At 46.2% G+C, this 14,655-nt stretch overlaps 1 protein-coding gene across 1 annotated transcript in view; it reads left to right on the forward strand.

The window, feature by feature from the left end:
- cdh17 (cadherin 17) overlaps positions 1–14,655 on the forward strand; it is a 120,542-nt gene that overhangs the window by 45,888 nt on the left and 59,999 nt on the right. The window contains exon 7 of the mRNA XM_033020111.1: positions 7,288–7,478. Coding sequence (XP_032876002.1) covers positions 7,288–7,478 — 191 coding nt within the window. The remainder of the gene's footprint in view (positions 1–7,287; positions 7,479–14,655) is intronic.

A 14,655-nucleotide genomic window follows, 5' to 3' on the forward strand; every position in this document is an offset into this window, starting at 1 on the left:
AGGCAGAGAATTCCACAGACTCACCACTCTCTGTGAGAAAAAGTGTTTCCTCATCTCCGTTCTAAATGGCTTACCCCTTAGGAAGGAGATGAGGAGGAATTTCTTGAGCCAGAGGGCGGTGAACCTGTGGAATTCTTTGGCACAGAAGGCTGTGGAGGCCAAGTCAGTGGATATATAGTTAAGGCAGAGATAGATAGATTTTTGATTAGTACAGGTGTCAGGGGTTATGGGGAGAAGGCAGGAGAATTGGGGTTGGAAGGAGAGATAGATCAGCCATGATTGAATGGCGGAGTAGACTTGATGGGCCGAATGGCCTAATTCTGCTCCTATGAATATGAATTAGTTGTGGACCAATGGACCTCTTGTTCTGCCCCTGAAGGTATCACAAGTGCAGGAACCCCATTCTTTTGAATGGAGCCATGGACATGTAATTTAGTTTCTAGTTTAGAGATACAGCAGGGAAACGAGCCCGTGTGGTCTGGTAGTTTAATTGGCTGCTGTAAATTGCTCCTAGTGTGCAGGTGAGCAGTAGAATCGGGGGGTGGAACCGATAACAATGTGGAGAGTATATAGTTGGATTAGGTCAGTAGACACAAGGATGCTGCTTTGCAAGAGGCTGGTGTACAAAAATAGACACAGTATAGGAAGTGGATGAGAAAGTCAGATAACTTAGAACTCGAGTGTCGACACATGTAACTGCAGATGCTGGTTTACAAAAAAAGACTCATTGTGTTGGAAGTTCAGGCAGCATCTCTGGAGAACATGGATAGGTGACATTTCAGGTCGGAACCCTCTTCAGATTAAGGCGGCACACTGGCGCATCGATAGACTTGCTGTCTTAAAGCCCTGTCCCACGGTACGAGTTCATTCCAAGAGTTCTCCCCAGTTTGCCCTGATTCAAACTCAGAGATATACGGTAATGGCCACTCGTCGGTACTCGGGGCTCTCGTGGACATTTTTCATCACGTTGAAAAATCTTCAAGAGTCTTCCTGAGCTTACCTGCCGTTAGCGAGTCTTCGCGAGTACCTGCCGTTAGCGCTAAGAGACGTCCCCGAGCTCTGACGTACCCGCTACGTTCATTCTCCGTGCTTACCACGAGTTTGATTTTTTTTAAACTCGGGAGAGCTCTTGGAATGAACTCGTGCCATGGGACAGGGCTATTACAGCGCTAGAGACCCAAGTCAAGTCAAGCCAAGTCAAGTTTATTTGACACATACACATACTTGATGTACAGTGAACTGAAAGCGTCATTGCCAAGAGTCAAGAGAGCTTTATTGTCATGTGTCCCAGATAGGTCAATGAAATTCTTGAAAACAGAACAACAGAACAGAACAGAACCAGTATTTACATTAAAAAAAAACTGGGTCCAATCCTGACCACGGGTACTTGTTTGTACGTAGTTTGTACTTTCTCTCCATGACGTGCGTGGGTTTTCTCCGAGATCTTCGGTTTCCTACAAACACATACAGGTTTGTAGGTTAATTGGCTTGGTATATATGTAAATCGACCCTAGTATGTGTGTAGGATAATGATGGTGTGCGGGGATCGCTGGTCGGTGCGGACTCGGTGGGCCTAAGGGCCTGTCTCCGCTCTGTATCTCTAAACTATACTAAACTAAAAAAAAACCTGAACTAAACTAATAGATTAGTGCGGGATTAGTGTAAACTGGACCAAGGGGGACCCGTTGGGTCCCGTCCCCTCAACGTGCGGTTGCGGGGAGATGGGGAGGGGGGGGGGGGCTGCGGCGTCACACACACACACTAACCACCCCCACAGGGGGGGGAGGGGGGATGGGGAGGTGAGAGGAGGTGGGGGGGGGGGGGGGCGGGAGGTGAGGGGGAGGGTGGGAGGGGGGGGAGAGGGGTAGAGGGAGGTGAGTGGAGGGGGAGGGGGGGTGAATGGGTGGTAGATAGTCAGCATGGTGGGCGAAAGGGGCCTGTTTCTGTACTGCAGCACTTTATGTATCTAGATTCCAGCTTGTTGTATAAAGTAGAAAGAGTGAACACTGTGCCAAGTATTCCCAGAACCATTGTAACTGGAAACAAGTCCAGTCAACCTCCGGAGGAATTACCGATCGATCGTGAAATTTTTAAGAGCAGTGATTCATGTCTTGGGCAGTATCGCACATAATAAATAAGCCATTTAATATTATTCACATAACACAGTAAATTGGACAGCTGAGACAATAATGTCTCTATTTATTATCAGCCAACGTGAATTTCTATGTCACGTTCTTTATTGTCGTCATGAAATAAATGTGTTGGAAACAACACATTTTTTAATTTTAGTTGGAGATACAGTGCAGAAACAGGCCCTTCGGCCCACCGTGTCCACGCGACCAGTGATTCCCGCACACTAGCATTATCCTACACACACACTAGGGGCAATTTACAATTTTTACCGAAGCCAATTAACCTACAAACCTGTACGTCTTTCGAGTGTGAGAGGAAACTGGAGCACCCGGGGTAAACCCACGCAGGTCACGGGGAGAACGTGCAAACTCCGCACTGACAGCACACGTAGTCAGGATGGAACCCCGGATCTCCGGCGCAGTAAGGCAGCAACTCTACCGCTGTGCCACAGTGCCGCCCTAAACTAATGTCAGAGTGAGGCCCAGTGCCAATTGGAGGAACAGCACCTCATATTTCGCTTGGGCAGCTTGCACCCCAGCGGTATGAATACTCACTTCTCTAACTTCAAGTTACCCTTGCTTTCCCTCTCTCCCCATCCCCCTCCCCGCCTCCCAGTTCTCTGACCAGTCTGACTGTCCCTGATTACATTTTATCTTTTTTTTTTTTGCTACCTTCTCCCAGCTTGTCTACATTTTCCATGATCTTCATCTCTTTTGATCGCTTACACTTCCTTATCGCCGTGACTCCCTCTCCCCTGACTCTCAGTCTGAAGAAGGGTCTCGACCCGAAATGTCACCCATTCCTTTTCTCCAGAGATGCTGCCCAACCCGTTGAGTTGCTCCAGCTTTTTGTGTCTACCTTCGGTTTAAACCAGCACCTGCAGTTCCTTCCTACACTAATGCTTTGAGAATGTGTACCATGAGTCATATTGTCATATCTTTCTGAATTGGTCCTGTCGAGGCACTGCACCTGTTCGTTACATACAAATAGCCACAACCTTTTGTTTCGGCAATATTTGATTAGTTTGAAAATTCTTTCATTATTTCCTTTTTCCTGTATGCTTGCGGTTGACACAGCATATTTCAACTTTATTGATGTTAATTGGATGCGTTTCCCACTGACTACAGAGTGGCACAGTAGCACAGCTCTGGAGTTGCTGCCTTACAGCACCGCCATTCAATGTGATCATGGCTGATCATCCCCAATCAGTACCCTGTTCCTGCCTTCTCCCCATATCCCCTGACTCCGCTATTTTTAAGAGCCCTATCTAACTCTCTCTTGAAAGTATCCAGAGAACGGGCCTCCAGCGTCTTCTTAGGCAGAGAATTCCACAGACTCACAACTCTCTATGAAAAAAAGTGTTTCCTCGTCTCCGTTCTAAATGGCTTACCCCTTATTCTTAAACTGTGGCCCCTGACTTCTAGACTGCCCCAACATCGGGAACATGTTTCCTGCCTCTAGCGTGTCCGGTGGGCCAAAGGTTTCCGCGCTGTATCTCTAAACTAAACTACTGTAAGTCCAGTAAAGTTTGATTACAGATGGCCCGAGGGCCTCCAGTGAGGTAGATGTAGATTAGGACATGCCTCCAGTCGCTGGTGTAGGATGGTTCAGTTGCCCTGATAACAGCTGGGAAGAAACTGTCCCTGAATGTGGAGGTGTGCGTTTTCACACTTCTCTACCTCTTGCCTGATGGGAGAGGGGAGAAGAGGGTGCTTTGCCTTTTGTGCTCTTGCCCACCCACCCACCTAGCCCAAACACATTCACTTCTCATTAGACCTCCTCACTTTCCCACCCAACTTCACATCATCAGCAAATATGGTCATGTTGCCCCCTGCTCTTTCATGTACATCATCTACATAGATAGTGAAAATTCAAAGATGATCCCTGTAGCTGCCCTCTAATAACACTTTGCCAACCCATACAAAAGGTGTATTCATTCCTTCCCTTTGATTTCTGCCTTTGAAGGAGGAACGTGTCCTTACCGATGTGCACTAGAAATCAATTGAAGTCACTTGCCTTTTGCTGGTATTCATACTTAAATCAAGCTGCTTTTGACTGATGATTGGCATGCAGTGCTGGAGTAACTCAGCGGGACAGGCAGCATCTCTGGAGAGAAGGAATGTGTGACGTTTCGGGGCGAGACCCATCTTCAGCTTCAGTCTGAAGAAGGGTCTCGACCCGAAAAGTCAGCCATTCTTTCTCTCCAGAGATGCTGCCTGTCCCGCTGAGTTACTCCAGCATTGCATGTCTATCTTCGGTTTAAACCAGCATCTACAGTTCTTTCCTCCACATTTTATCTGCCTTTGACTGATTATATTTTCAATAGAGTCAGGGGTGTGTGTGTTACTGGCTACACCTGCTTTTATTACCCATCACTATTAGGCTTTGAGAGTTCAACGCTATCTTCATGAACCTCTGGCTGGCAATTGGTGAAGACACTTTAGACTTTAGAGATACAGCGTGGAAACAGGCCCTTCGGCCCACCAAGTCCGTGCCGACCCGCGATCACTCCGCACACTATCCTACACACAATAAGGACAATTCACAATTTTACCCAAGCCAATTAATCTTCAAAACTGTTCAAGAAGGAACTGCAGATGCTGGAAGATCGAAGGTACACAAAAATGCTGGAGAAACTCAGCAGGTGCAGCAGCATCTATGGTTTCGGCTCGAAACGTCGCCTATTTCTTTCGCTCCATAGATGCTGCTGCACCCGCTGAGGTTCTCCAGCATTTTTGTGTACCTTTAATCTTCAAAACTGTAGGTCTTTAGAATGTGAGGGGAAACCGGTGCACCCGGAGAAAACCTACGCGCTCAGGGCGAAAGTACAAACTGCATACAGACAGCACCAGTAGTCAGGATTGAACCCAGGACTCTGGCGCTGCAAGGCAGTAACTCTATCGCTGCGCCATCATTTCCATTGTTACATTGTGGAAACAAGGGACTGCAGTTGCGGGTTAATACACAAAAGGACATCAAGTGCTGGAGTAACTCCAGCACATTGTGTCCATTGTTATATTGTCAAGAGCCAAGTGTATTTAATTGTACTGACAATGGAACAATGCAATTCTTACTTGCAGTAGGCTGTCACGGTGGCGCAGCGGTAGAGTTGCTGCCTTACAGCGAATGCAGCGCCGGAGACCCGGGTTCGATCCCGACTACGGGTGCTGTCTGTGCGGAGTTTGTACGTTCTCCATCGTGACCTGCGTGGGTTTTCTATCTCCGAGATCTTCGGTTTCCTCCCACACTCCAAAGACGTACAGGTTTGTAGGTTAATTGGCTTGGTAAATGTAAACATTGCCCCTAGTGAGTGTGGGATAGTGTTAGTGTGCGGGGATCGCTGGTCAGCGCTCCCCGACATGGGCCGAAGGGCCTGTTTCCGCGCTGCATCTCTAAACTAAACTAAACGTAACCGGCCTGTAAATGCAAGAGTAAATATATGATACAAAAAAACCTAAATTAAATTAAATTAAGAAAAAAACCCCAGTGTGTTGGAAGGAACTCGGATGCTGTTTTACATCGAAAATAGACACAAAGTGCTGGAGTAAGTCAACGGGTCAGGCAGCATCTCTGGAGAAAAGGAATAGGTGACGTTTCTGGTTGAGACTCTTCCTCAGACATGTATACATGTATATACATATGTATTATGTATACTTATATTATTTAATATATACCTAAAATTATACAAAACATTTATATATATAATATATAAATACTGAACTGATAGACAATAGCCAATAGACAATAGGTGCAGGAGCAGGCCATTCGGCCCTTTGAGCCAGCACCGCCATTGAATGTGATCATGGCTGATCATCAACAATCAGTACCCCGTTCCTGCCTTCTCCCCATATCCCCTGACTCCGCTATCTTTAAGAGCCCTATCTAGTTCTCCCTTCAAAGTATCCAGAGAACCGGCCTCCACCGCCCTCTGAGGCAGAGAATTCCACAGACTCACAACTCTCTGTGTGAAAAAGTGTTTCCTTATCCCCGTTCTAAATGGCTTACCCCTTTATTCTTAAAACGTGGCCCCTGGTTCTGGACTCCCCCAACATCGGGAACATGTTTCCTGCTTCTAGGGTGTCCAAACCCTGAATAATCTTATATGTTTCACTAAGATCCCCTCTTTTGTTGTTGTTTATTCTGGAGCTTGTAGAGTGCTATGCTTACGTTCCTGTTGTGTTTACTGCAAGTAAGAATTCCATTGTTCCATTTCAGAACATAGGACATATGACAACAAGATGGTGAATCTGTGGAACTCATTGCCACAGTAGGCTGTGGAGGCCAAGTCAGTGGATATTTTTAAGGCAGAGCTAGATAGATTGTCGATTAGTGTCAGGGGTTATAGGGAACAGGCAGGAGAATGGGGTTAGGAGGGAGATTGAATGGCGGAGTAGACCTTTTAGTTTTTAGTTTTTTGTTTTTGAGATACAGCGAGGATACAGCAATTCCACACCGACCTGCGATCCCCGCACATTAACACTGCCCTGCACACACCAGCGACAATTTGTACACTATACCAAGCCAATTAACCTACACACCTGTACGTCTTTGGAATGTAGGAGAATACCCTCGCAGGTCACGGGGAGAATGTAGCCGGGGCCAAACCCGGGTCTCAGGTGCTGCAAACGCTCTAATAGCCCTGTCCCACGGTACGAGTTCATTCTAAGAGCTCTCCCGAGTTTGCCCTGATTCGAACTCGGAGATTTACTGTAATGGCCGCTCGTCGGTACTGTACTGGCCGCTCGTCGGTACTGTAATGGCCGCTCGTCGGTACTCGGGGCTCTCGTGGACATTTTTCAACGTGTTGAAAAATCTTCACGAGTTTTCCCGAGCTTACCTGCCGTTAGCGAGTCTTCCCGAGTACCTGCCCGAGCTCCGACGTACCCGCTACGTTCGTTCTCCGTGCTTACCACGAGTTTGATTTTTTTTAAACTCAGGAGAGCTCTTGGAATGAACTTGCACCGTGGGACAGGGCTTTAAGGCAGCAACTCTACTGCTGGGTCACAGTTCCGCCCCTTGATGGGCCGAATGGCCTAATTCTACTCTTATTCCTTATGATCATATGACCTAATAAAACACTCTTGACCCCTAACTCTCTATATTTGACTTGACTTGACCCTTGACTTAATGTTTTCTTAAAATGCTTTATTTCAGGATATGAGTCACTCGATCCATTAAAGGAAAGTGAGTACAATGTGATCGTTGCTGCAAAGGATGCTGCCAAAATACCTCTCAGTACAAACGTAGTGGTAACGATTGCCGTAAAAGAGAATCTGTGGAAGTCACCTGGAGAAATAGATGTTGTGGAGAATTCTACTGGTCCATTCCCCCAGGCAATCACAAAGGTAAGACCTTCGACTGCTGGGAATTAGTTAGTTCTATCCATGACCATTCATCGGCAGTCACTTGAAACCAGTATGACTGTCCTCTTTTGGGACGACACCTGTGCATGACTTTGTTTAACGTGGGGAGACTGGTGCACAGACAACCACCCCACCACGGTCCTTGACAGATCTGGGACAGGATCCAGTGTCGTGGAGTCCAAGACGATCGGAGACCCTTTTCTGCTGCAGCCTTCATCCGCCTTCCCAACCGTCGTGACGCTCCACTAAGGTCAGCCATCGTCCTCCGCCTGTTCCACCGTTGAGGTCTTGGTTGGATTGCTCTTTGTCGGAGACCTCCCCCTCGACCTTACCGCCATGGGTGGCCCTACCAGGAGCATAGCTCCAGACGGCATCGCTCTCAGGATCTCAGGACCACACAAGCTTCTCCCCCTCGACAAGGTGACAATCCACGGAGAAGAACCATCATGACCATCATATCTAAATGGACAGAATAGAGCCATAGAGCCATACAGCGTGGAAACAGGCCCCTCGGCCCAATTTTCCCACACACCGAACAAGATGCCCTATGTACTCAAGTCCCACATACCTGTAGACACAAAATGCTGGTGTAACTCAGCGGGTGAGGCAGCGTCTCTGGAAGAAAGAATGGGCAACGTTTCGGGTCGAAACCCTTCTTCAGAAATACCTCCCACAGAGCTGTGTTTGATCCATATCCCTCAAAATCTTTCCAGAGGACATAGGTTCAAGGTGGAAAGGAAAATATTTAATAGGAATCTGAGGGCTTCACTTTTTTACACAAAGGGTGGTGGGTGTATGGAACAAGCTGCCAGAGGAGGTAGTTGACGCTGGGACTATCCCAACGTTTAGGAAACAGTTAGGCAGGTACATGGATAGGACAGGTTTGGAAGGATGTGGATCAAGCGCAGGCAGGTGGGACTGGTGTAGCTGGGGTGGTGTGGGCAAGTTGGGCCGAAGGGCCTGTTTCCACATTCTATCACTTTATGACTCTATCCATGTACCTGTCCAAATGTGTTTTAAAGGTTGTTACAGTACCTGCCACAACTACCTCCTCTGGCAGCTTGTTCCATACACCCACCACCCTCTGAGCATGAACGTTTCCTATTAAATCTTTCCCCTCTCACCTTAAACCAATGTCCTTTGGTTCTTGGTTCCCCTACCTTGGGTAAAAGACTCTGTGCGTTCACCCTGCCTATACTACTCATGATCTTACACAGTTCTGAAAGGTCATCCCTCAGCCTCCTGCGCTCCAAGGAATAGAGTCCCAGCCAGCTCAACCTCTCCCTATAGCTCAGGCCCTCAGGTCCTGGCAAGTTCCTTGTAAATCTCCTCTGCACCCTCTCCAGCTTGACAACATCTTTCCAAAAACAGGGTGACCAAACTGAACACAATACTCCAAATGCGGCACCACCATTAATGGTCTCCATTAATAGACAATAGACAATAGACAACAGGTGCAGGAGTAGGCCATTCGGCCCTTCGAGCCAGCACCGCCATTCAATGTGATCATGGCTGATCATCCACAATCAGTACCCCGTTCCTGCCTTCTCCCCTGACTCCGCTGTCTTTAAGACTGTCTATTAAGCTCTCTCTTGGTCTCCACATTAATGTTGCTGTACTGACTGGTGGTTATCTGCTGTGTCAGAATTAAAAGTGGCTGAAAATTTCCTGAAAAAAGAATCATGTCTGAGTGTATTTTGGTCTGAGATTATGAGTAATGATGAGACAAAGGGAGGGAACCCCAATCAAAGCAATTTTGTGGTAAATTTCCCAACTATTTTTTATGGTTGCTGCAGTTACGCAATAATTGGCCATTTCATCTGTCAGAAAAAATTATCTGCGAATTAGCAGAATATGTACTCGAAAAGGAAATTATTATTCATGATGGTCAATTAAGCTGCCTTCTTCCAAAGTGCAAAATATATAGTGGGGAGTATTAATCGTTTAGAATTAATTGCATTAGTGTTCAGTTTCATGTTCTGACTTTTGGTTTCAGTCACTTTACTCTGAATCACACTTCCTCCTCCTTATTTTATTCGTCATCGTCCATTATAAAGGCGTTCATCCCATTTTTCACTCAGCGATAAGGATCTGCTTGCCGCAATCTTGGTAACATTTCTAAAATTAACTTCATACTTGCACAAACAAGGCGAGCTAACAAGACAAAAGCCTGAAAATTTCGGGTAATATTCAGCGGTTCAGCTGCATTTGTGCGCAGAGGAAAAAGCTAAGACCTAAGAGCGGAACGGTGGCGCAGAGGTAGTGTTGCTGCCTTACAGAGCTTACAGCGCCAGGGACCCCGGTTCGATCCTGACCACGGGTGCTGTCTGTACGGAGTTTGTACGTTCTCCCCGTGACCTGCGTGGGTTTTCTCCGAGATCTTCGGTTTCCTCCCACACTCCAAAGACGTACAGGTTTGTAGGCTAATTGGACTGGTACAAATTTAAATTGTCCCTAGTGTGTGTAGGATGGTGTTAATGTGTGGGGATCGCTGGTCTGCGTGGACTCGGTGGGCCGAAGGGCCTGTTTCCACCTTGTATCTCTAAACTATACTAAAAACTGAACATTTGTAGAGAGAGAAGGAGCTGAGGCCTTGGAGACCAAGACAAATAATGGATGACACATAGAACATAGATCAGTGCAGCTTAGGAACAGTGGTGATAACAGGTTGTGTAACTAACTGGGTCAACATTTATGTGACAGGATCTGAGACTGACTCATTTCGGCATGTAGTAATAAGTCAGAAAATGCTCGATAAATTTAACAGGTTGGGCACCGTCTGTGGAAAGTGAAACTGATTTTTAAATTTAAGGTGAATCTAGGAAAGAGGGAAAACAAGATAAGTTTAGTTTAGTTCTGAGATACAGCGTGGAAACAGGCCCTTCGCCCCCCCCCCCCCCCCCCCCCCCCACCCCCGAGTCTGCACTGACCAGCGATCCCCGCACATTAACACGATCCTACACTCGGGACAATTTTTACATTTATACCAAGCCAATTATCCCGTTAACGGCGGCGCAGCGGTAGAGTTGCTACCTTACAGAGTGCCAGGTTCGACCCCAACTACGGGCGCTGTCTGTACGGAGTTTGCACGTTCTCCCCGTGACCTCATGAGTTTCCCCGAGATCTTCGGTTTCCTCCCACACATCCAAAGACGTACTGGGTTGTAGGTTACTTGGCTTGGTGAAATTGTAAATTGTCCACAGTGTGTGTAGGATAGTGTTAGTGTGCGGGATCACTGGTCGGCGCGGATTTGGTGGGCCGAAGGGCCTGTTTTCGCTCTGTATCTCTAAACTAAACTAACAACGATAGTCAACTGGGCCCATCTTTATGTTAGTTTAGTTTATTCTTGTCAGGTGCACCGAGGTACAGCGAAAAGCATTTTTTTTTAGCGTGCGATCCAGTCAGCGGAAAGACTCTACACGATCACAATCCAACTGTAAAACAGTCCAGTAAAATCCGATTAAAGGTAGTCCGAGGGTTGATGAGGTGGATGGGAGGTCAGGTACGCTCTCAAGCTGGTGAGAGAATGGTTCAGTTGCCTGATAACAGCTGGGAAGAACGAAACTGCCCCTGAATCTGGAGGTGTGCGTTTTCACACTTGATGGGAGAGGGGAGAAGAGGGAGTGACTGGTCCTTGAGTACGCTGGTGGCCAGGCCGAGGTTGTGTGAAGGGGTCTGTCTCCATTGGCAAACCAATATCCGAAATCCAAGGCACGAAATGCTGCAGTGACTTAGCGGGAAAGGCAGCATCTCTGGAGGGAAGGAATGGGTGACGTGTCGGGTCGAGACCCTTCTTCAGACTACATGCCCATCATTTATTTTTCCTGCGCTTCCTCAGTAGGGGGTTTGCTCTGCAGATGTGCCTTGGTTTGCCACAGGCATACTTGCCTTGTGTTTATCATTGCTTCTTCTATTAATAGGCTGGCCTCTGGTGTTTTGTTCTAATCATTGAGTGTGTAATGGATGCTGTTTACCAACCCCAGTCCAACCTCCTCTTTATACACTTCTGTGTGTACAGTGTCCTGGTAGCTAATCTTATGTTTCCTCCCCAGTGTTGTTTGCACATGTAATGACACCGTCAACATGCATAGTACGCAATTAGGCCAATTAATACCATCTTGGTTATTGACCTACAATCAAACTAGGAGCAAAGCAGTATATCATTGGGCAGATCTCCCAAATGAAATACAATGAAATTCATGTTACAATGAAATATAGACCATAGAATAATAGAGCACAGTATCAGGCCCTTTGGCCCACAATGATCGTGCTGGAACATAATCTCAATACAAACTAATCTCATCTACCCGCTCCATTCCTGGCATATTTATGTGCCTATACAAAAGCTTCATAAATGCCACTATCATACGTTCATAAGTGATAGATACAGAATTAAGCCATTCGGCCCATCAAGTCTACTCCGCCATTCAATCATGGCTGATCTATCTCGCCCTCTCTACCCCATTCTCCTGTCTTCTCCACATAACCCCTGACACCCATACTAATCATGAATCTATCTATCTCTGCCTTAAAAATATCCATTGACTTGGCCTCCCCAGCCTTCCACCGTGTCACCGCCCTGGCACCAGTCCAATGTGTGAAAAACGTGCCCCAGACAATTCCATTACACTTTGACCCTCTCACCTTAAAGCTGTGCCCTCTAATATTTGATATTTCAACTCTGTGGAAAACATCCTGACCGTCTATAATAATAATAATAATAATGGATGGGATTTATATAGCGCCTTTCTAATACTCAAGGCACTTAAATGACCTCATAATGTTAATATACTTCCATCAGGTCTCCTCTTAACCTCTGGCGTTCCAGAGAAAACATTCCAAGTCTGATTATAGAGGTTTGGTTATTCTTAACGCTGTAATGTGGACTTTCACGTAAATTCATTCGGACGTGGAACAACTTTTATTTCCCAACTATATTTTATTCATGACATTTTTCCAATCATACAACAGGGGGCAATTCTGTGCTTCCTTCACTCCAACCACATACATTATTATAGGGGCGGCACGGTGGCACAGCGTAGAGTTGCTGTCTCACATCGCCAGAGACCCGGGTTCGATCCTGACTACGGGCCCTGTCTGTACGGAGTTTGTACGTTCTCCCCGTGACCTGCCTGGGTTTTCTCCGGGTTCTCTGGTTTCCTCCCGCACTCCAAAGACGTACAGGTTTTTTAGGCAAATTGGCTTGGTAAAAATTGTAAATTTTCCCTAGCATGCATAGCGTAGTGTTAGTGTGCGGGGATCGCTGGTCGGTGCGGACTCGGTGGGTCAAAGGGCCTGTTTCCGTGCTGTATCTCTAAACTAAACTAAACTAAATTAAAGATGATTATATAATTGACATAATTTCTTACATTGAGCCAACCTGGCATAATTTTTTTTCCCCCAAACATTCTATCTGTAATAAATCTGAGTAGATTTTAACAGAGGATCGTGGTCCCTCAGTGTCTAGTGGTGGGAGGAATCACGAGCCATTGTGGCAGCTAAACTAGCTTCTGTCCATCCTGCTGTAAACTAATTCCAGCAAAGATCACTGGAGAGAAGGAATGCGTTGGACAGGAAAGGAGAAGGAAAGACTGAAGAAGGGTTTCGACCCAAAACGTCACCCATTCTTTCTCTCCAGAGATGCTGCCGAACCCGCTGAGTTACTCCAGCATTTTGTGTCTACCTTCTATTTAAACCGGCATCTGCAGTTCTTTCCTACACCCCAGCAAAGATCAATACCAATGTGCAGAGGCATGAAGCAAGTGGTTTTACATCTACCATAATATTGTCAATAATACAAAATAAATTGATTTACGCCACTGCCGAATCAAAATCAACATTGGGATGAGCATTCAATTCTCCAATTTTAGGTAACAAACCTACAAACAAATCACCCCTTTATTCCTTCCACCCCCAACCTCCCCTCTCCTCTCTTCCCTGTGTCCCACCTGGACTTGCACCCAATTCTCGCTATTCTCCCCTCCCCTTCCACCTATATTCCCTCATCTGGCTTCACAATTCACACCTATTCATTTTCAAAGTTCATTTCACTGAACTTTATTGTGTATCTGATGAATAAATCTGATTGATTGATTGATTGATTGATTGATTGATATTCAATCCTTTTATCTCACACCTTCTGGCTTTTCATCACAGGTCTATCTAAAACACCCCACACCCGTAACCACCTATCACTCGCCAGGCTTTGTCCTGCCCTTCCTCTCTTCCAGCTTCCCACTTAAGACAGTCTGAAGGAGGGTCCTGATCCGAAACGTCACCTATCAATGTCCTCCAGAAATGCTGGCTGACCTACTGAGTTACACCAGCACTTTGCATCTTTAAAAAAAAAAAAACAGCATCTGCAATTCTCCTCGTGTCAACAGCGCAATTCATTTTGGAGATAAATAGAATGAAGTAATTAAATGAGTAATTAAACAATGTCTGAGATAACTATATGAATAATTGCTTGTTTCGAATAAAGGAGACAATGTTTGCGATGTTTGCGATGCGATTTCACGAAAAATTTCACGAAAAATCTGTGCGTAAACTGGGACTGGGACTGTGAGTTTGATGGAACAAAGATATCGTATCTAGTTTTTGAACTAATTGTTAAGTTGCCTTTTTTTGTAGCCAGGTGTGGAAATGAAGATGAAGGATAATATACTTGCCTGACTTTATGCCCTCTATTAAAATAATGAGAGCATTCTGAATCCAAGATGGCGCCCCACCCAGGCGACTATTTGCGTGCCAGCCGCAGAAGCAGATCAACAAACTCATAATTACAATCGTTCCACACTCTTAAATCTCTATTTCTATCACCCTGCACTAAACATGTATCTAGACACTATAAACAGATCAATTGTTATCATGTATTGTCTTTCTGCTGACTGGTTAGCACGCAAGAAAAGCTTTTCACTGTACCTGGGCCCACGCGACATCTGAACTGATCTCCTATTTACTACTGTTGTCGGAAGGAACTGCAGATGCTGGTTAAAACCGACGATAGAGACAAAATGCTGGAGGAACTCAGCGGGACAGGCAGCGGCAGAGAAGGAATGAGTGGTGTTTCAGGTCAAGCTGACGAAGGGCCTCGACCGGAAACGTCACCCACACCTTCTATCCAGAGATGCTGCCTGTCCCGTTGAGTTACTCCAGCATT

The sequence above is a fragment of the Amblyraja radiata genome, chromosome 4 (genome assembly GCF_010909765.2).
Source record: "Amblyraja radiata isolate CabotCenter1 chromosome 4, sAmbRad1.1.pri, whole genome shotgun sequence".
Lineage (NCBI taxonomy): Eukaryota > Metazoa > Chordata > Chondrichthyes > Rajiformes > Rajidae > Amblyraja > Amblyraja radiata.